At 53.6% G+C, this 22,652-nt stretch overlaps 1 protein-coding gene across 1 annotated transcript in view; it reads right to left on the bottom strand.

Moving 5' to 3' along the window:
* The window catches only part of LOC104516792 (regulator of G-protein signaling 3-like), a gene marked incomplete at both ends in the record, with an annotated part of 47,167 nt that overhangs the window by 6,586 nt on the left and 17,929 nt on the right, over positions 1 to 22,652 (bottom strand). The window contains one exon of the mRNA XM_010161234.1: positions 11,900 to 12,022. Within this exon, the coding sequence (XP_010159536.1) occupies positions 11,900 to 12,022 (123 nt within the window). The remainder of the gene's footprint in view (positions 1 to 11,899; positions 12,023 to 22,652) is intronic.

The raw sequence follows: 22,652 nt of genomic DNA, 5'->3' as shown, positions 1-22,652 counted from the left end.
ACGTCTGGTCGTGGCTGAAGGTAGCAGGGTTTCATCAGCATGAAGCCAAGGGCTGCCTGGCTGGACAAAGCTGATGTGGGCCAGCAAGGATGGGGATGTGACCGGTTTCCTTCTCAACATCATGGTGGCCAACGGGCTGCTGGAGGAGGCAGCAGATGGAGGCAGCGCTGACGCTGTCTGAGCAGGGAGGTGAAGGGGACATCTGTCCTTCCACCGCAAGGGTACATCCAAACCATCCCATGGTCTCACTGCAGCATGGGCCTCCCTCCCTTGGCCAGCTGCAGTAGATCAGAAGCCAGCCGCCAACATCTGGACCTCCCCATCCCTAACATCTTGGTCTTACTACTCTCAACATCTGGGTCTCCCTGCCCTCAACATCTGGGTGCCCCTGTTCTCAGAATCTGCATCTTCCCATCCTCAACATCTGGCTCTCCTTGTCCTCAGCATGTTGATCTTCCCACTCTCAACATCTGGGTTTTCCTGTCCCAAGCCATGGTGGCCTAGGGGCTTTACTACATCCTCCCTGGAGAACCTCACACATCACTCTTCCCACTTCTATCTCAGACTAAGTGGCCAAGGCAGCCATGTCCCACGAAGGGGAAGAGCTGCCTCCAAGCTCCAGGATGGCTATCAGGGGTACTTTTAGGGAAGGAGGATGATAGGTCTGAGATCAGAGCAACAGCAGTAGGGTCCGTAATATCAATTTCCCCATTCAACAAGCCTCAACACACCCAAAAAAAGCCAAACATTGCCCTGCCTGCTCCAGCATCCTCAGCCTCTGCACCTGTAATCCGCTGCCTGGACTTGCTGTGCCTTTGGGCATTACTCACCGACGCAAAAATTCTCTTGAAACCAAGATGGGGGAGAAGTACCAGGCATGCCCCCTCTTCAGCCTGCAATTCCATCAGTTTTTATCTAGCTGCTGCTAGCAACTAGAACCGTTCTCGTTTGCCAGCAGAGCATATTTCAGAGAACAGATGTGGGTTTGTCAGTGCAGCCTTGACTCCTCCAGCATTTCTTTAAATAATGTGCCCTTTCTGGTGGCCCACAGCCGGGACTTCCAGCTGGGAAAACACCAGCCCCAGAGACTGGACTGCTGTGAGCTGAAGCCTGCACTGGCCTTCCCCTGGTGCTGGCAGTTCTCCTGCTGCCAGAATTGTCATGATATGTGGCATTCCCTTAAATCCCCAGCTCCTGGGGGTCAGGGACTTTTTAGAGGCTTTCAGCTTATTTCAAAACCTCTGCTCCTCGCATTCATGGAGCTGCAGGGGCTCAAGTTACACCTGGACACAAGAAAATTTAAATTCAGCCTTTCCTAGCTCCTGATGCAGATGCTCGGGTTTCGCAATGCACATCTTTCTCTTGTGGTTCTACTGGGGAAAAAGAGGCTAAACACACCTTGGAGAATGGCCCCGCACCCAGGCAGCTCCTCAGCCAAACTCAGGGACTGGGAAAAGCAGGGAAGTCCCTGCAGGCTGTTGGACATGGAGATGAGCAGGAGAGCAAAGGACACGCTGCTCCAACTGCGTGCTCACCCCAAGAGGAGTTAAGGACCTCCCGAGATACTGCTGGAGGAGCTGCTCCCATGGGCTGACCCCAGATCAAGGCAGCCCCATCCTCCACGTATCCCATAGAGGAACCTCTCTGGCTCCTGCTGCCTTCAAATCTACCTTTGCTCTAAGGTGCTTCACCTGTCCCCCAAAGCATTTAACTCCATAGGAATGAGACCAAGTCCCTCTCCAGGGAGATTTCGGGGAGGACGCAGCCAGCTTTGCTACTGGCAGTAGATTCCCTGTGCGGAAGTAACATCCCTCCCTAGGTCAGATGGGATGCAGGGAAAACAGCACCTACATCACCAAGGGAACCGTGAGTATTTCCAAAGTAGTCTTTTCCTGAAGTGGAAGAAAAAACTTCCAATTTCAGTTCTTAGCATAGGACAAACTGTGCTCAGATCCATCAGATCAGAAACTTCTAACTGGCCCTGTGAAACTCTACCAAAACTGTTGATGATGAGCACCTCGAGACTTAAAAAGTGACCACTAAGAACATGGCTACAGGAAGCAGCTTCTAATACGCAGCAGAGGGCCGAGAGGAAGAAAACAGCCAGAAATGCAAAGCCGAACTACTGAAACGAGAACATTTTCATGGGAGTCGTGCTCATGAGGAGCATCCCCCAAGCAGCTCCACTCCTTGCCCTCCTTGAGCCGCAGCAGCTCTGTGGAGCTGGCCAGAGCCAAAGGCTTGTTCACAGCAGGATTTTCTACCCATTCCCAGCTTCATTACTGAATTGATGAATAATTGATACAGAGCAATTAGAGTAACAGCAAAAGCAAGTGCAGATGTATGAACCCAAACAGCAGGATCCAACAGTGTGCTGGGGCAGGGCAACGAGGGTGGATATATGACTCCAGTGGGACACATGTGGGGGCTGAGCATTCATACCCCAAAAAAACCACTGGGCTTTAAATGTCTCAGGGCCCTGGAAGGAGAAGTTCTCCCCTGCATGAGGGAATGATCCCGTGTCAGCAGCCTGCGTTAATCCCGTTACCCCATGACTGTCATCCCCAGCTGATACGCTCTGCGCACGGGGCCTGATGGGGCTATCGCCCAGCCCTGACGCTGCAGTGGCCACACTCTGCACCTCTCCCCAGAGCCACTCTGCTCCCTGAAACACCCCAGTAAACAGGAACCAAGGGTGACAGCCTTGCCCACAGCAGAGGACGTGCAGGAGGAGCCAGGTCTGCAGACGTAGTCCCCAGTGCCAGTAAACGGAGGGTTCCCAAAGGCTGTAAAAGTCCTGGGGCAGAAAGCCCACGCTGTCGGCACACTGCAATGCCAGCCCGCAGCCAGAGCCAGTCTGTGCAGATGGCACAGCCACACACGGTCCAAACTTGCAAGGGAACCTCAGAAAGTCCCTGTCGCTACAAACGTCCCTTCGCTCCCCCCGGATGCTCATTACCAACCCTTCAATCCCAGCCTGGCAGCAAATGAAGCTGGGCAGGAGCCACAGGTTCCCCAGGAGACAGCAGGGACCAGCCCAGTGCAGGGGGACCAGCGCAGGGAGTAGAGCAGATGCCTTTCATCTAAAAGGATATCATAGACTAGAATCACAGAATATTTTAGGTTGCAAAAGACCTTTAAGATCTCCAAGTCCAACCGTTAACCCAACACTGCTAATGCAGTGCTCCCGACGGTGCCGTGCTGCTCCCTCACCCTGCGGCCAGATCCTGCCCGGCGAAGGGTCCAGCCCCCAGGTTACAGTCTTTGAAAGCAAAACCTACCAAATGTGGGCTCGTGGTTGCATCCCAGCTGCACGGGCCGAGCAAGCAGCATCTCCCTCCGGCGGCCCCGGCCCCGACACGTGCCTGCCGCCGCAGCTCGGCAGATGCAGCGCAGAGCTTGGCTCTGCCTCTGCGCTTATCTCCCCCCCCCCCAGCCTCTCCCAGACACCGCACCCTCGTGGCCCTCGTGCTATTTACAGCTCTGCCAGCAATCCCTGGAGGTACCATTACCTGCTGATAAAAGTGGAAGATGGCTCTGCCGTGAGGAAGAGTGATGTATCACCCTGAAACCTGCCGCATTCGCTTTTTGCAGCTCCCCTTCTCCTGCCCGGTCCTGCCCCCGAGCGTCACCAAGCCGCAGACTGATTCTGGTGCTTCCTGCTAAATGAAACTGCTGCAGGTCCCCAGTTGGGTTTTTCCCAAACTAGTTTCTAAGGAAAAGGGACAGCTCTGAAGTGGGAGATGCCCTGCAGTGTGGCACTTTGCCTTCTGCGCTGCAATCCCCTACGAGCAGCTCTGCCCAGGGAGAAAAAACACGCCGGAGGGTGTACGGTCTCCACGCAGGGGACAGCCCATGCGTGACCATCTGAGCCTTCTCTTCTCCTGCAAAGGCCACCTCTTGTGACACCTCCATACGCACTGGCTGGGGCCCTGACTGGGGCTGGACATTTCTCCTCTTGGTATTACACTTCATTGACTGGGACAGGCAAGTTGCCCTGAGGGCTCTGGAGAGACAGCACAGCAGTGTGTGTGCCCACAGCCCCTGTCACAGCCATTTGCCACTGGTTATCTGACCCATGGCCAGCGTTCGCCAGTGGATCCCCACTGCCACGGTGACAAGCTGTGCTCAGCTCTCCTCCAGCATGGATGTCGGGCACACAAGTGTCACCCCACTCCCAGCCAAGCTGCAGGCTCCTGGTTGCTTCTGGGACGGAGCAGGGGAAATGTGCTGCCTCCTTTGCAGGTAGCCACAGGTCTGCAGTGGTACAGGAAATGTAAAAGCTCCCTCGCCAAGTCTCACTGGACATGGAGCTGAGCTCAGCTACACGATGCCATCATCGACAGTAGCACCATGGCATGGCCACCCAAGCAGCTGTAGCCAGCACCTATCCTGCCTGCTCTGGCAAAGGGAGCTGGACCCAGTGGGGTTTGTGCCTGATCCCTCCAAGCTGGGCACCACCTACTGCCTTCAGCCTCACGGACCCGGGTGACCTGCCTCCGCAGGGTGGGCACAGTGGCACCCGGTGTTGGAGGCTAGTGAGATGATGTCTGGGTCATAAACATCCCTGCCATTAAGAAAGCAGAGGGGTGGGAAAGGGGGAGGAAGGAGCAGATCTGCCGCTGGCATTCATCCCACAGCCCTCAGCATCCTTTCCCTGCCAGGGGGGACAGTGCTGACCAGCAGGGAACCTCTGCAGCTTTATCTGTAGGGACAGAGCATTGTCCCCTATGCAGGATGAGGGTGGTGACAGCAGGAGCCTGAGCGGATGCACTCAGCCACTGCAGAGCCATTGTGAAGGTCTCGTCCCAACATCACTCGCAACAGGACCCCAAGGTCGGAGCTGGAAGCAATCGCTGCGGCTGGCACAGATCACAGCAAGGAAACGACCGCCAAGAGAAGAGGACCTGGCAGAGCAGCGACGGGCACCAACACAAGCACGGCCAGAGCCACACACAGGATGAAGGAATCCCAAATGGTACCAAAAACAACACCGGTGGCTCCAAAGCCAAACGCATTCCTCCTGCAATCGTGCTGTCAACCCTTGCCCTGCCACTCATCAAGGAGGTGCTTGTTGCAGGGCAGAACACCAAGCCTCATGGAGGGCTAGGGGATCCCATGGGGGCAGGATGAAGCCATGTCTCCCAATCCCACACCACTCTGGGCATCACCACCCAGAGCACCCCAGGATTTTGAACACATCCTTTGGCTTTGCAAAGATATCAGGGTTGCAGTAACTTCTGCAAGGAGTTACTTGAACTTGGTTTCAGAGTCTGCCCAACCACACGCTCGCAGCTGCCCACCATGCTAGAAGGGAAGAGTTTTCGGCAACTGCCCAAGACAGGAGTCATTTGGGCACAGGATAGGAGCACTCCAGCTCAGTGGACGGTTCCAGCCCTGCCTGGCACAGGCAGCATCCCCCCTTCGCAGGCAGCGCTGCGCCAAAGCACTTCCAGCACCTTCATTAAATCACAGCAGCGCTGGCTTAAACCACTTAGTCTGTGCCTCTGACCGCCCCGTGCAGATGATCTCAACACGGCTCAACCCCCCCGGCTGCTGGCGCCGCTCCCGCCAGCACGCTCGCTCTTACCAGCCCCTCTGGGGATTCGCGAGACAGACCTTCCAGGGCTTCAAAATGCCTCCGGCCGTGAAGAAAAGTGCCAGCATCTGCTTGCCACCCCCTCCCCCTGCTACTCCTCTGCTGCTTCCTGCTCGCGGGGGATGCGGGAAGGATCACTGGTGCTGCCGGACAACATCGCACAGCACCAGGGAAACAGGAGCCGGGGTTTGCCGGAGGGGAGAGGTCTGCCCTCCTAATGGCTTCGGAGACCAGCTAAGCAAATGAACAAATAGAGCCGGAGCCCATCTGCTCGGTCACCCCTCCCTGCTTGCTCCTAGCACACACATCTTGGGAGCCCATCAGCACTGGGTCCCAGGCTGGCAGTCACAGGCACCTCCATGCCACCTGGGCCAGCACCAAGAGCTGGCAGGGCTGGAACTGAGCTCGGTGACAGGAGAGATGCCAAAAAGCCCAGTGCCCCACCCAGTATCCCATCCAGCCCATGCAAACGGCCAGGCAAATCCGAGCCGCGCCAGGCTTTGTGCTGTGTCCCTGCGCTTAGGACTGGAAGCCAATTGGTGTGCAAGGAGGGAATGACCAGGTGAAAGATCAGCCCCAGGACCCCTCGGCTCTCATCCAGGCTCACCTGCACTGCAGGGAATGACCAGTCGGCTACTGCATGAAGAGGGCCCTTAAATTCTTAAAGGGACATGTGAGACATGCTTTGAGGCCACACAGGGAGCTGTAAAATCCACACACAGAGCCTTTGATGCCCTGGCTGCATTTAGGGCTTGTTCCCATGAAAGAGGGCTATAAACCCAGCAAGAATATGGCTTGGGATAGATCAATCAAACTCCACCTATTCCTTTGATGTTTGCAGCTTGCTTCACACCTACTGTTATCTCTTCAACTCCTGGCCCCACTGGATTAAAGTCAACACAACATCCCTCTCTTGGCTCATCGGTTGCCACGGGTGAGAACCACGTGCCAATGTGCATCAAGGGTGCCAATGTGGATTCAAGGGTCCCAATCGCTCTGATGGCACAGAGAACTCTGGCAGGGACAGTCTCCTTCAGGTATTTAAGTGGATGGAGCTGAGGTGGAGCCTGACTCCCAGGAAGACAGCATCCCCGGTCCCACTGCCTCCCGAATTCACGGTGCTACTGAAGCAGCCTTTGGCTGTCCTCAGTAGGGAGAGAGCCCAGCAGTGTTCACTAGCAGGGAACAATACACTTGATTGTTTTACTTTTGTAACCTGGCTCTTAAGTACTGCCAGCTGATCCTTTAACCCTTACTGGGGCAGAATAAACCTCAAGGATTTCTCCCCCATTTGAGCACCCTGACAGCAGGAGCGAGGTGCTGGGAAGGTGTGTGGCCGGGGTCAGGCTGGCCCTCTGGGTGCTGCTATGATGGGCTTAGCCCTACGCAGTTCTTATGTTGGCATCGTAGAAGAAAAGAAGGCTCTGATGATGGTCCTAGTTTCCTGCACCCTTGGCCATGTCCTGCCCCCTCTACCCCACAGCAGCAGGTGGCGGGACCCTCTGGAGCAGAGCTAGCACAGGCAGGGCAGCAGGTTCCCAGCCCAAAATGGAAGGACTTTGGGACAAAAAGAAAGTGAGAAGGTGCAAATTCCTCCCCTCCTTCCACACCAAACAGCTGATTGTGCTCTGACTACACACCAGCTGAGCAAAGTACCCATGAACGCTGTAGCAGAGAGAGGTTCACCTGACTTGTCCCCAACCCAAGTGCTTGCCATGGCCATCCCAATGCCAATGACCACTTGACTGTGCCAGCGCAAGGGTGTACATGGCCACCATCCAAATGGGAAATGACAGAGTGTCAAGGGTGTTGCTGAAGGTAGCAAGGTGTTGGAAAACAGGGACTGCAGATGGACAGGGGTGCACAGCAGGGTGGGTGCCTGGGGCACACCCGGGTGCTGGGGGCGAGAAGAGGCAGGGCATGCGACAGGAGAGGGTCGTCCACGCTCACCCTTCCCCACGCTGCAGGCACCTGGGACCACAGCTGCCCCTCCGCCTGCAGCTCTGCTGCACAGCCCTCCGCAGAGCCCTCCCCACGCCGCTCCGGCCCTGGATTCAATCATCCCTCGATTACACACCGTTTGCTTCTGTTGACAGCACATTTACTTGCACTTGTCAAGCACGCTGTAAATAGTGAGAGAAACAGCCCTGCCCTTCCTGACCACAGGAACGGCCAGGAAGGGGCCGGCCAGTCCCTCCTGGCCACGCACCCGCCGGAATCCACATTCCCAGCACCGGAGCCAGCGCTGCCAGGAAGGGCCGGGGCTCAGGATCAGTCCACGCCTGCTCACACCGTCAGCAGCCATGGGAGAGAGACTGGTGGCCAGGCTTTGGAAAGTGCTGAGGATCCACCATGGGAAACAAGGGGAGCGCCCATCCTGGACTGCCACGGCCCAAAGTCCACACCACCAAGTGTCCATAATTATTTAGCTTAAGGATAATCTACATCTTTCAGACACAGCCAGCCATCATCTCCGAGGTAATCTCAGGTCACGGAGTCAGAAGGAAGAGTAATCAGCCGTTCTGAGTGTGGAAGACACAAAGAAAGAAGCAGTGAGAATCAGATGGTCGTAGCAGGTTGGTTATAAGCAGGGTGTTGTGGCATTGATCTTTGCCCTGGCAGACAAAACAGCTGGAGCAGCTCCAGCCTCATCCTTGCCCCTGCTCTGCAGTCTACCATCTCTTCGATCGTGCTAATGCAATTCATCATGGGCCCGGGCTGGAAACAGGAGTGGTATAGCAATGCAGGGTTAAAAAAAATCACCGTGCTCTGCACAGATGGTCATTATTCGGCCCAAGGAGGCAGCCTCGCTAACTCGATTAATTCATAAAGCTGCTCCTGCTGTAATCACATTGCTGCCAGTGTGGTTCTTCACCAGGGCCAGCCCACCTCCAGGCTCTATGCCTCCCATTTAGGGATGTTTGTTGCCAAGCTGGTGATGTGTTTCACAGAGCAGGAGGGGCAAGGAGTAGCCTCCCAGGGCAGACCCAGACCTGAGGACAAGAGCAGGGAAGGCTCTGCAGGTGGAAATATCCATAGAACAACTGTGACCTGCTGCAGCTGCCAGGGCAGGTTCATCACTTGGAGAAGTTCAGCCAAGTCTTACAGTGGTTGCAGAGAAGCCACTGGACCCCCACGGCCACCACATTTCCTGAACACCAGGGCTGGACCACACCGACAGCCACAGTTATCACCAGAGCTCCTCCGGCACAGACTCTGGCAGGAACAGCCCATTGGGAGCATGACTGGACGGTCACAGCTGTGTGCCTCATGGCCTTCTCTATCTACACTCCCAGAAGTGGATGCTACATGCACCATATGCTGGTATCTCCCAGAAACTAGCAGCTTTGCTCTGAAACGAGCAGCTCTGAAGCAGCAGCCATGCTAACACAGACCCCATACAGGCTGCATCCTCCAGGATTGACACCGTCCTCCCAGGAGACATTCCTGGAGGCAGCGACAGCTCTGCAGAGTCATATCCCTGAGCTAGAAGGACCTTTCTGCCCTTATTCGGGCACAGCTCAATGCGCCTTGAAAACAAAAGAAGTGACATCCCAAAGCCCAATTATTTTTGATTTCCCACAGCTCCAAAAAGTTGGCACCATGCAAATTTCCTCTGTCAGTTCGGCCAATCCAGCCTCTCCCCTGCACCAGATGTGCCCGTCCTGCTGCGGATCCTCTGCCCCATTGCAACTCTCTGTTCTGGGAAGGACACAGGGACAGCATTCACAGCACAATTAGCATGTTGAAGAGACAGTCATTCCCAGCTCACATGCTGGCGCAGCAGCCGCAGAGGCTGCTGAGGAGCTGCTCTCTGCTCACAGTGTCCCTTTCTCTGGTGCCAGCACACAGCTGGCACATGGCACATCTCTGCCTGGCACCAAGGCTGCACCAGCCCTTCGCTCCCATCGCATGGCAAAGCCTGCATACCCTCAGCCAGGCTCCGGCTGCATTGAGATGAGCTGCCTCTTGACAAGTTGGAGCAGTTTTGAAGGCTCTGCAAATCAGATTCCTGTTTGGAGCAGAAATCAGCCCCACAGAGGCTGATAATTCCAGCTTAATTTGTCTGTTCACAGAGCACAGACACTGTTCTGCTTCCTTAAATAGCCCTAGTATCAAACAAGCAACAAGCAAAGCTAATGATCAGTTCTCCCTTGCAAAAAGTGACTGATATTCCCAGCTCCTGCCTCCCGCTGCACCGGCATCCCTGGAGACATCTGCCCTGACAAGTCAGCTGCAGTGCAGACCGGTCACAGCAGCCCGAGTTGCAGCTCACCCGTGTTGGGCTTCTGCCCACAGCCAGGCCCCGTGCGCAGCCGCCCACCCTGCTCTGAGCTTCTTGCACTTCGAGATCAGATTTGCTTTAAAATCACATCCTGGGTAGTTTATACCTTGCTGGGACGGGAAATGGCGCTATGAACTCAGTTAAGTGACTGGTTGATGCTCTCACACTCCTTTTCTCTACCCTGGCCCCATATCCCAGCAGTGGGATTCCCATCAGCTTTGGAAAGCCAAGACAAAACTCCCTTGTCACAACCTTGGTGGGTCCAAGCTGGCTCTCCACTGCACCCAAAGAGGACCCTCTTGGCTACTGAGGCACAGAAAAGCCTTAAAAAGGTTTGTACTGTCTTCTAGAGTTTTTTTTTATCACCTGTCCAGTAGCCAGGTACCTTCAATAGTGCAGGGAGCAGACACTCTTCAGGGCTTTGCTCTGAGCCACAGGGCTTGTAAGTCTAGCAGAGTGCCAAAATCCCACACCCTGCCATGAACACAGAGCCTGGCGTGGGGAGGGTGAACGGCAATATCACCCAAAAGGTCCCAGAGCACATTTCATGACGGAGAGCTGCCAAGATACCCCTTTCCAGGAGCTATTTGAGATGCTCTGATTTGAACGTGTGACTGCAGAGCTTCGCCCCAGAGGAGCCCCCAGCTCACGGCTGGATCACAGCCCGCTGAGAGCAGAGCCACGCCAAGCTCCCAGCAGTCGCCCCATCACACGCAGCCCCCAGCACCAAGCAGCCTGGGACCCTCTGCCCAGCCGCGTGATGCACCGCAGGCTAAGGAGACACAGCAGAGTCTTGTGACCCCACCGAATCAGCTGCCCGGGGCTATTTGCATTTCGAGAGGTTTGGCTGTTAACTAGGTTCTCAGGCTTTTTATGTTGTTGCTATTTTAGTCCATCTGAAACGTGCAGGAAAAGGAATCCGGAGGCTCTGTCTCCCGCGGAGATGTTTGTGTTGACCCAGTTTGGGACGCTGCAGAGCAAAAGCCACGTTGCTCTGCCTCCAGATCCAGGCAGCAGCACAGCCACCTGCTCCTGCTGTTGCCCACATTTATGGCGAGTGAGTCGCCTGCCTTTGAGCCAGACCGGACCACACACCAAGGCTGCATCCACACACTGACGTGGGGCAGGAGCTGCTCCACCACCATGCACCAGCCAAGGGGAGGTATCTGCGTGGGTTTACCCCCAAAATCCCCATCTGCCTCACTTTAAACACTCAGCACAGGATGTTTCTCTTCTCCCAGGGCAGTGGATCACCCACCAACGGTCCGAACCTGTCCCCGGATGATGCGATCTAGCAGAGATTGACTGTCCCAGAGCTCCTTGGTGGCAGCCCCAGCCCCGAAGCCAGGCAGACAGGAGATGTTAACAACATCCATGCAGGGCAGGCGTGCCCGACAGCTCTTCGAACCCACTCCACACACACGTTTCTCTTGCCAGCACTGCTGCGACAGTGCTCTCGGCCGTGGCTGAAGCTCTTCATTGTGGGAAAAGAGCTGATGCTGCCTTGCTAGGTATCAAAAACAGCACTCATCAGACGACCTTTCCGTGCTTTGAGGCCATCTGTGGGGTCCAGATCAAACGCTTCAGCCCATCTGAGTGCACAGAAGGGGCACATCTCCACACCACTGCTCCCATGACCTCAGCCTTTTACTCAGGACCCAGAGATCATGGCCTGCACCTCTCCCTCTGCACTCAGTCCTGCCCTAGAGCCGAGCTCTCGGGGAAGGCCGTACGCTGGGTTGCACGGACTCAGCTGTCCAAATACAGATGCTGGGAGGCGTCAGAAGCAGCCTGCTCGCTGGAGTCTGCCTCGGCACAGGTCAGTGGATGCAAACGCAATAACTGCTCCCCCGAGCAGGGCAGAAGCTGCAGACGCAGCAGTGCCTGAGTACAAACTGGCTCCTCACCCGGCAAAACACCAGCCTCCAGAGCATCCCCGGAGCAAAGCCCCTGCTGCAGGCAGAGCCCTGCGGTGCTCTGAGCAGGGTTTTCGAGCTCCCCCATGGGTCGCTTACCTTGTTCTCTGTAGGAGCTGATGCCGGATGTTGCTGCTTGGTGATGTTCTCAGCCAGACACCAGCAGATCCTCTTCTTCTGCTCCTGGGAGTAAGCCTCCAAACTTAATAAGCACTCCGACTTCTGACGTAAAGGAAACACAGGCAGAGAAGGTCATTAGCTGTGTGTCGCAGGCCCTGGCTTCGTTTGCAAACTACTTTCTTCCAACACACTGTATCAGATGAATGTAAGTCTAACAGGAGAGCTCACACCAGTGTCCTGCGCCCTGGGCATGAGAAAGCAAAACAGATGGGAAATCAGCTTCATAGGGAAATCTCCAGACCGAGGGTGAAAGGCTGCTGTGGTGCAGAGCTGCAGACTTTGCTTTAGTACGTGGGAGCAGCGTGGTAAGGCACAGCAGAGCACCAGCACCCTGGGCCACCATAGTGGAAGCGTGTCTATTTAGCTAATCTAGAGGGTGGAAATTGCTCTTTGCTGCATGCAAACATAGTGTGAACTGATGAACGTGAACGCCTTTGGGCTGGGAGGAAGGCAGACCTCAGGAGAAGCTCCAGAGCAGCCTTGCCTGTTGTGCTCCTTCCACAGAGCATCATATAGCACCAGGGGCTGTCGGGAGGGTGATGCTCCAGCTCCAGTCACACACTGTGAGCAACGTGCAGGGAGGAAGGAACTGAGAGAAATGATGGGAATTCCTCCCAGCTGAGCCCATCTCCCCTCAAGCCCTAGCCCCTTCCCTGCACACACCCTTCTTGACAGGGACCTGTTTCTCCTTGATGTGTTTTCTTTGGGCCAAATCCAACTCATTTAAGAAACCTTCTGACCGAGTTCTCTCAGTGAGTGTCTCCCAGCCCTTAAATTGCTCATCTCTTGTGTTAAAAATTAAGCATTAGTAGCATTTGCTGCCCACCGGGATTTTTAAGGTCTTGCTTTAAAAAGAGTCCATAAATGCCCATGGCTGGATCATCTCCTTCTGTGGCCAGATATGAAAATAATTTTTTTTTTTTTTAACAAACAGAACTTTAGGACAGAATTGCAAAGAAAAAAAGAGTCTTCCACTAAAGGGCATGAAAAAAGCCTTTCATTTCCCCCTAGGATTTCCTTCCAGAAGGGCAGGTCTCCGCTAGCCTGTTTTTCCCAGAAAGGTCAAAGAGAACTAAGGAACTTGCAGCTTTGTGACTCCAGAGACACAACACAAGCAAAAGGGGAAATGCTCTTTAGTCACACCACTTAAATTACTGTTTTCACTGGATGCTAATTCATTCACATTTAAGCCAAAATCCCTATTAGAGTGATAAATAAACTAATTTCCCACGTCACCTCTAGAAAAAGAGATCTCTAGTTCATGCCTTTGTCCCTCCAAGAAGACTTCCAGGAAAGAGAAGATTTGAGCTTTCTTATGTCTCGACATCACCACTTCTGTTCCTACAGCAGAAACGGGCTTAAACATTGAAAATGCATGCTCAGGTTTACCGAGCCCTATCAAAATGGAACAGAGGTTTGTGGTTCAGGGACACAAGGTGGCTGGGCTCCCCCTTGCCCCCCAGATCCTGAGACGCAGTGATGCTCTGAACATCTCCTGGAGTGTCAGTGCTCTTTCCCATCCCAGATATCTCAGTCTCTCCCAGTCCCATACCAGCAGATCACCAGGCTGTACCACTGTGATAGCTACTCATTCTTAGGAAGGTACCTAATAGTTCCTACTTTCAGAGGAGAGGAGGGGTACCAATCTGCCAGGCTGGCATTTCCCTGCCCTACACTTGGGGCCAGAAGTGAACAAGAGCGAGGACTCAGCAGAGCCTGAAAGACATTAGGGCATCTGCGAGGACTCCAGTGCCCACACTGTTGCTGTAACTACAGCACACTCCCTGCAAGCGAGTGAGGCTTAAAGCAATTCCAAGGGCATCTCATATCCCCTTGCTCGTGACGGATGCACAGCTCACCTACCCCTGCTCTGCAGCCCCTTGCTGATTCAATTACAGTCCCATCTCTTTGATTGGATTTAGCATCCAGTGGTGCTCAGCCCGCACCGGCTGTTGAAAGCAAAGTGCCTCTCTCCCTCCCGCTCAACCTCAGCGAGGTGGCGAGACTCCCGGCCCCAGCCTCCTGGGAATATTAAAACCAAGAGAGGAGATTGCCCTCTGGTGCAAAAGTCAGAGGAGAAAGTCACCTGCCCCGATGTGTGTCCTGGGTATTGCAGGCAAGGGTGAGGGTGGACATGAACAGCCAAAATTGCATTATCCAATCTGTACATATTTTACTATTTTTCTATGCTACAGCAGTGAGGTCTCAGCACTTTATTCCTTCACAGTGGTATTTAACCTCTCGAACACACATTTCCCAAGGGAAGAGCTCTGTTTCTCCCTCTTCCATCAATCTGCTTCCCCCAAATAACATGCAACTGAGTGGGGCAAAGAAGCAGCATAACCCGCAGAGGCTGAGCACATCCCAGCTGCCTCTAAAGCACAGGTTCCTGCCTGCAACGTCCTTTGTGATGCAGCCAGAGGTCAGGCGTGTGAAGGACTGGCCATTACACGGGATAAGGCTCTACCAGTGACAGGTTCCTGGACCTCAGTCCCTGACGGGGCACCGAGCTGCCTGTCCCCGCACTCTGCACAGCGGGGAGGCTGGAGCAGGGAGGTGGGCGAACACGGGGGCTGCTCCATGCCCTGTGCACGCTGCCTCGCTCGGGGCTCGCTCTGGGAACCGGCCTCCCCGCTATTGTTTTCATTCAGGGAGGCTGCAGCTTCGCCTGCCAATATTTACAAAGAGAAACCAGGGCTTAATCTCACAGTGCTGGGAAAGGAGGATGCAGATGGCGTGAACGGGGCGTTTGCGACCAGATAAAGCGAGCAACTGAAGTGGCTGCCAGTAGCTTTCCAACTGCCTTCAACCCAGCGTTTCGAAAAACATGTTATTGCAGGTGCTGTGTGCTGACTGGCACGGGAGCCTCCGGTGAGCCCGTGACTCCGGGGCAGTGCTGGACCCCTCACCAGCACGAGACTCCACGCCAGTACTGCCCGTGGGAGAGCAGGAGGAGAACATGGGGCATGTATCGCAGAGAAGAACCCAGACTAGCCAACACCAGCCCCAGATGGGCCCTATTGCAACAGGAAAAGGTCCCTATTGCTCCATGGGAAAAGTTCACCCCTGCAGATGCTCCCCCAGGCTGAGCCCCAGCCCCAAGGCAACCAGGGGCATGGGGAGATGACAGGGAAGGGGTCCAGCCAGGCAGAGCTCCTGGTTATGCCAGCAGACTCCAAGAAAAGAGGGACTGTTGGCTCTGTAAGCCCATCAATCAGCCCAGGACCCCCCAGAGAATGGCAGCACACTGCAGGAAAGGCCCTCAGTCCTTACACACAAAGACCCCAAGCTGCAGACATGCCCCTGTGCACAGCACCCAGCACAACAGCAGCTGATACACACATGTGGCTCTGCATGTCACTGCAAAGCAAAGATACAACAGCAGCAATGAGCCAGACTCAGCCCGACACCTCCAACACCTTGAACTCAGTGACCAGACCAGCCTCACGGTTGTCCTCATCTCACTGCTGTTTCCCCCAGCTTCTGCCAGCAGTCATGATTCCAGGGGTGGTCAGGTCCTTGGGTGGATGTTCCCCCTGCAGACCACGGGGATCCACTTCTGCTCCTTTCCCCAGGCTCCTCGCAGGGTTTGTGACAAAGTGACTGAGGGACAGGGCTCACAGCCCAGCTCAGCTCTGCCTGGCCCCCAGCCTCGAACATTCAGAGCATTGATCCGTAGCCAAATCCAACAGAGATCCCAGAGGGGAAGTACCTCGGAAATGGGCTCCAGACTACAATAGCTTTTAAATCGCAGAGCAAACCTTCCACCGGTGAAACAGCAAGGCCTGGGAATATCCTGTGCACAAAACATGGGCAATGGCTGGCTGCTTATTTCATGACCCACGGAGCTAGGTCTGGTGAGAAAGTTCAGTTTGCTCCCATGCTAAGCTGTGCTGGGGGGGCTGTGGGCAACCACGTCTTTTCCTGTGGTTTTGGGCTGCTGGGCATACTGGCGGTGCCCAAAAAATAAACACTGGCAGTATTGGAAGCTGGGATGACCAAAAGGTGACAGGATTCCATGGGTGCTCGAGCAGATATGTGCATGGGGCTGCAGGGCACAGCAACCTCTGCAGAGAATCATGGCTTATTGCTGCATGGCTTGTTTTTAGGCCAGGAAGGCTCAGCTCTACAGATGAAGGTGAAGGATAAATGTGCCCATCCTTCCTTGTGACCCCAAGGGCTGGCTCTTTGGAACTGGGTTTTCAAGGTCCTCCCGACAGCCATGGATCAGGAGAAGCGCCAAGATAGCCAAATGGGCCTGCTACTTCATGGTGCAGAGGCACCAGTGGCTCCAGCTCACCCCAGGCTGGTTGGACCCTGGTGCACTCAAATGCTTCTGCTAAGGAGGGGGAAGATGAAGGAGCAATGCCAGAGGACACTGCATCATGGCACACCCTGGAAGGTGCTAAGCCTCCAGAAGGAAAAGCCAGCCTGAAGAACCTTTTCCTCCCACTTTGGAGCAGGCAACAAGGACACAGGGCTTGGTCTGTTTTTGCAGGCCAGCAGGTTGTCCTTAAGTGGCTCATCAGGTAACAGCCTTCACAGGAATCCCCAGCCCTGACACTAGCCAGGTATGGAGCTCCCCCTGCAAAGGCCAGTCTGGCAAACAGAGAGCAGGTCCACCACCTTCCCATTCTGCAAACGCCCTTTCAACTAAGGCGAGAGGTCTCAAGCTGAGCAGCTCAAGCCCCAGTAACACTGAGCTCACCCACTCAGCCTGCAAACACAGCTCCAGAGCTGTCAGTCCCTCTTTCCCCAGCACAGCCCCAAGGACAGCAAGCTCCAGCCTGTGCAGCCAGCCCCAGGCAACAGCAGTCCCCTCTGAAATCACCTACTGGTGTCTGGGCCTTTTTAAAATCTCCCAGTACTGTAACCACATCCTATCAGCCCTTCCCAGCCAACAGCTGGGAAATGTGACCACAGAATTGAAGTCAGGGGAAAAAATTAAGAACAACTGCTCCAAAAAGCACATTTTGCGGTTATCTTAAAACTCAGATACAGGTTGAACTGTGTAAAGATTCACAAACCCAGGGAAGCAGAGTGCCCCTGTTTACCTGTTTCTCCAGCTGGGACACGAGACTCCCTGCTCTGCCCAAGGAGACATGAACTGGGAGCTGCCACCGCCCACGAGCTGCCCTGACCCCAGGCTATGGGTTATGCCAACCTGGGGGTTCTGCTGCTGGTGTCAATCCACATCCTCTAACCCCGGTAACCATGCGCTGGCTGAGGGACAGAGCCCGGGGGTCTGTCTGCGCAGAGGAGCAGCCTGGCAGCAGCTCCAGAGCCATCACATTGCATTCCCTGGCTCCAGGTATGCTCCAGGTACGCTCCAGGAGAGTGCTGGCTGAACCAGGCGAATGTTGCGGTTGCAGTTGAAGTCTGGGGTGTGTCATGGGGACAAGGGGCAGGGCTGCATCAGCATTTGGGGTAGCCCACGCAGGCGTTCATGCCACAACACCCTCCAGAAGCACCTTCCAAAATGCTGCAGTCTCGGTCTGACGTTATCCCACTGCACCTGCAGCTCAGGCTGCAGCTCCGACTTGGCCTCACACACAGAGAAATCCCAGGGCCGGGACCTGCCATCCTCTGGATGGAGGAAAATGGAAACCTTGATGCAGGAAAGCGTTAAGCTGTTGCTGTAGGCATGATACGGCAGAGGGATTCAGCGTGTGCAGTGATTGTCCAGCTTTCACGTGAGCTGGGTGACTCAAGACGATGCGTGCCGCTGTGCTGCAGCACAGGACGCAGCCCGCTTGGTGAGCATCTCCAGCATCCCAGAAATGAGCCACTGCTTGCGAGACACACAGGAAGTAAAGGAAATGTCAGAGAGCAGGAAAGTGCTTTTATTTGGTATCATCTCCTGATCACCACTAGAGCAGGTGCCAGAGAGGGAATACCCCTTACACTTAAAAAGACTGGAAGCAGGACAGAGAAGGCAGAGGAATACACTTCATGGTCCTGCAGCGTGCTTCAAATCCATGTAACACCACCAGCAAGAGCAGGCAGCACAGAGTGCATTAGATTTTCTCTGCTTGAAGTCCTTATGCATGACCCACCCCAACACTTCCAGCCTGGTCTGTGGTGCCCACTCCACGACAGCCCAGAGAGTCTTTCACTGCTGCAGTACAAGCCCATCTGACAAACAACACAGCCCACAAATCTGACAAATTTCCTATTACAAATTAGAGGATATTGAGGTACAATGTCAACCAAGTACATAGTCCGCAAACACTCATCTCTGCTACCCTCTCCCACCCTGCATGCAGCACGCAAGCCAGCTGACACTTGATTTTCTCTCACCAGGAACTTAAACCCCAGCTATACTTCCACTGTGCAGTACTCCGGCACCTGCAATGTGACTGTCACAGCACAAACTTCAGGATTTTGGGTTCCGGTGATGCTGTGGGACTCCTAAATCACTGCTCTTTCTTGTGAAGTGGCTGTAGTTAAAACCCTCCTGCAGCGAGTTGTGCTGGGGGGTAGCAGATCGTGCCCTTCAGGCAACACTGCTTGAGGGACGGAGCTGGGCACAGCTCTTGTTCCTGTGTCTCGTTCACAACTTCAAGGTTTTCTGAGCTCCTTTCTCTAAATGGACCTTTTTGTCATGGTATTTTGTGGGTATTTTCTTATATTTAAGCACCAAGAGTACAGATGGAGAAATTGAAAAGGAGGGATTGAGCCATCTTGCAAGGCTGCAAGGTAAAGGGGACCAACTTCCTTTGCCAAAACCATCCCATTTTGGTTGGAACCAAATTCAATCCAAAATGCAGGTCTTATGGCTATCATTTTGGGGTCAGAGAACAGAGGAATAGGAAAGTTGACTCAATCCCAAACTTTTCTCATTACTGATGCCATATTTCTACTGCAGGAGCTCATGGCTGATGATTATCTTTCCCCCAACAAGCCTTTCTCAGTCACTTCTGACCCTCACAGACCTGTGTGTACAGTCCCTCTTTTCCCCATGATCACAGGAAAACACATCATCAGCTTTCACCCACCTTTACAAACACCACCCACTGCTCTATCACTGAACTAACTTCCTTATCTCCTACTTCACCAAATTTTGAGTCATATGCACACTTATCAGGCATGATTTGCTGTTTGCTACCATGCCAATGATGATTGTTTGCAATTAAGCAAGAGCCAGGTATCCCAAGCCCTCCCTGCCAGAGCAACACTCACTGATGATGATGCTGAGGTTTCAAAGTTTTTAACTATTTCTTAAGTACCACAGCAATTTCCTGTCTTTCTAGGTTTTCAGGCCAAGTGCTGAGTCGTATCAAGCCAAGTACCTGTGTGGACATCTGCTACCGTTGTGCCCCATCTGTACTCTCTCTTGCTCTTTCATTAAGTCCTTCACTAAATAAATTCACCTTAGTTGTTCGCTTGGTTGTATAGGTTTGATGTCAGCCCCTGGCCATCCCTTTTCCCTATCACCAAACCACCTGCCTTTGTAACCTCTAGATCTGCCAGTGCCCAGTAATGCTCCTCGCAAACTCCTCTGATGACATGTTCAGAAGAGCCATTTCAAAATTACCCAGGTGTATATAATATCTGCCATGTGACAGCACATCCCTGAGCCTCAGAGTCCTCTGTATGATCAGTAAACTGCTTTTCAAGCATTCAGATTCCCTCTATGGGAATCCCTCTGTGGGAACCTCTGTTCTCCTTGTGCTTTCCCTGGGGGACAGAAATGAGCAATGCCACAAGCCCAAGGGCATTAAGTTAGTCACACTCAGCCTAAGGAGGAACAGAGAACATTTTGGGAAATTAATGCTCCTATGGAGCAAGCTGGAACATCTCCAGTGAAGCCTGTGGAGTTAAGAACACTTACACAAGCTACAATATTGCCCCTCACTACCACTTGTTCCAGTTTAAAGAGCATTTGTTGAAAGCAGCCGGGATGCAGCTGAAGGATGCAAACAGGAACGGTGCCCACAGGGGTCCCAGTGGTTGCAGGAATGTGTCCACACAGAGCCAGGGCACAGGGTGGTGGGGACAAGGGGGGACACTCATTTCTCTGACATTTGTCTAGAGCATCCCTGGTGTAGACTTGGGATGTGCATCTCCAAGGCAAAACAAGATTAAGCGCAGACCTGCAGCATTTTTCTGCTCGGTCTGTACGTGTGCTCATCGCAACAGGCCGAGAACTTGCTACTGGAAAGATTTTCTGTTGGAGCAATTTCCCAAGAGAAACTCCTGTGCCTGCAGGTGAAAACTAGGGAAAAAGATCAATTCTGCTAGGGCTTTTCGAATGAAAAACTTAGGGAGCTATTTGGTACTAAGTCAACTGGGTCTGAACACGTTGGGTTCGAATCAAAAACTTCTAACAATGCAATAAAACACTGATCTGCAGTTTCCTATCAGTAGGATATTTCCGGAGCAGGGAAGGGTGTGAATACAGTCCTGGATCACATTCACATCTCCGGACTGGCTCCATGAGAGACTACTAATTCCCACCACCCAGTAAAGGTTTTCTTTAGGCAGGTTTTACATGTGTCATCACCGGAGGTGTATGTGCCCTGCAGAGAATGGCATGTGGGCAGCAGGGAAATGGGGCTGAACCCCGACACTCCAAGTTCTCTGGGGTGCAGAAACACGGGTCCACACTGAATCAGCCCAAAGATTTTGAAAGTAGGGTCAGTTCAACTGCCCTCAAACTGTTATATTTGGGTCTAAAATACTGAAATGGAGCATAGGCTAGACTAGGCTTGTATGCATTAGTAGCAATTTTGCATATACCAGTTGGTGATTAGAAAAAGCAGACAAGCTTCCAGGTATACACAGTGTTCATCAGATCAGAGGTACCACCCTCACTTCCAAAAATCCTGGCTGGTTTATGTGCTAGGACTATCCCAGCTACGCCATGACCACCACAAGGAACAAAACCACCCAGAACAGACAGCTCAGTGGAGAGCCTTCCTCTATTTCTGCATTCTTTCCAACAGCAACCTATATTTAGCCCTTCCCTTCCAGGAGGCCATGTGCCCCACCACGATCAGGGCCACCTGCACTCAGGACCTCCAAGCCCTACAGTTCACACCCTTTAGAGTCTGTAAGTTAAAAACCCCTCTGTTGTAACCTACACTGTGCTACAAGGATTACTGTTTGCCATCTGACTGTAAATAACCATAATGCACAGAGCTTAAACTCTGTGGAGTGATTTATTTACAGGTGATTAGACAGGATGACTAGCAGTAGCATTTTTAAGGACACTCAAGCTTCTCTGAAGGTTGAAATCTTCTCTGTTGTTTAAAATAAATTAATCAACTCATAGACATTGAAACATACTTTTCTCTTGGATCATGTCAGATCCAAATGCAAAAATGCGACCTTATGGCTCAGAACATTACTCACAAACCTTCCAGATGAGCAGCAGACAGCAGCTCAAGACCCCAGCAAAGAGCTATTCCTGCAGCAAATGCAAGGTCAGCCCAGCCCCATGGGCTCCCTTTCAACTCACAGCAGCACTAAATACATTACTGCTCATTGCAGATGATTTGTGGGTGAGAAACAGCAGCACGAGAGCTTCTACCAACCTCCCAGGCCCTGTCACGGCAGCACAACGGATGTGTCTGCCCAGACCATGGCGACAGAATAGCTCAGATGATGACAACCACTAAACTCCCAGACCCACCACCTCCATCCACCTGAGGCAGGACCAGCTGGCAGAGCTGAGACAGCCGAAGGCTCTCAGCAGGGTAAAGCGCTGCTGGCAAGTCCAGGGATGAAGAACTTGCAGCAAAGAGCAGGGCAGGAGCAGATCAGGAGGGGTAGAGACCCTCAGGGTGACACAGGGCAAAACCAGCCATGTCCACCCCAACGTCCTTCCCTTTGGCATCCTCACACAAAGCTTGCTAGCTGCCACAAGCAGGGGTGGACAGCGGGACAGCTGTGTCTGCCAGCAGAACCCAGGGCACTGCTGCACCACATTGCTAGGACCCTGAGGGTGCCAGGAGCAGGCCAGGCCAGCACCCTGCCAGGGTGTCCTCTCAAACCTCCCTCCACCCTGACTCCCAGCAGCCTGAGCACAGACCCAAAGCACAACCAGCCCCTCCATGTGGAAGTCATCCTTGCAAGGGGAAACTGTGGCCCAGAGATCATCACCCCAGCCCCACATTCACAGAATCATAGAATCACTGGGTTGGAAAAGCCCTTAGAGATCATCCAGTCCAACCGTATCTGTCCACCACTAAACCATATCTCTCAGCACCTCATCCACCCGTCTCTTAAACACATCCAGGGATGGTGACTCCACCACCTCCCTGGGCAGCCTGTTCCAGTGTGTGATAACCCTTTCGGTGAAGAACTTCTTCCTTACGTCCAATCTAAACCTCCCCTGGCGCAGCTTGAGTCCATTCCCCCTCGTCCGATCATCTGTCATTAGGGAGGAGAGACCAACACCCACTTCTCCACAACCTCCTTTCAGGGAGTGGTAGGCAGTGATCAGGTCTCCTCTCAGCCTCCTCTTCTCAAGCCCACTGCATCACGACAGTGCCACTTCACTGGGCCCAAATCTCAGCTTTCATTTACAGCATTTTCATTTTCATTTACGTGCCTTGAACCCACCCCAGGGCAAAAATAACCTTAACACCATAAGCTGATGTTCCCACCAGCCTCATGAGGCATCCAAGCCCCTGCAATGCCTCTGTGTGCAGCCAGCCTGCAGGAA

The sequence above is a fragment of the Eurypyga helias genome, unplaced genomic scaffold (assembly GCF_000690775.1).
Source record: "Eurypyga helias isolate BGI_N326 unplaced genomic scaffold, ASM69077v1 scaffold21451, whole genome shotgun sequence".
NCBI lineage: Eukaryota > Metazoa > Chordata > Aves > Eurypygiformes > Eurypygidae > Eurypyga > Eurypyga helias.
Note: the sequence above shows the minus strand (reverse complement) of the source record. Positions and strands in the feature narration are given on the sequence as shown.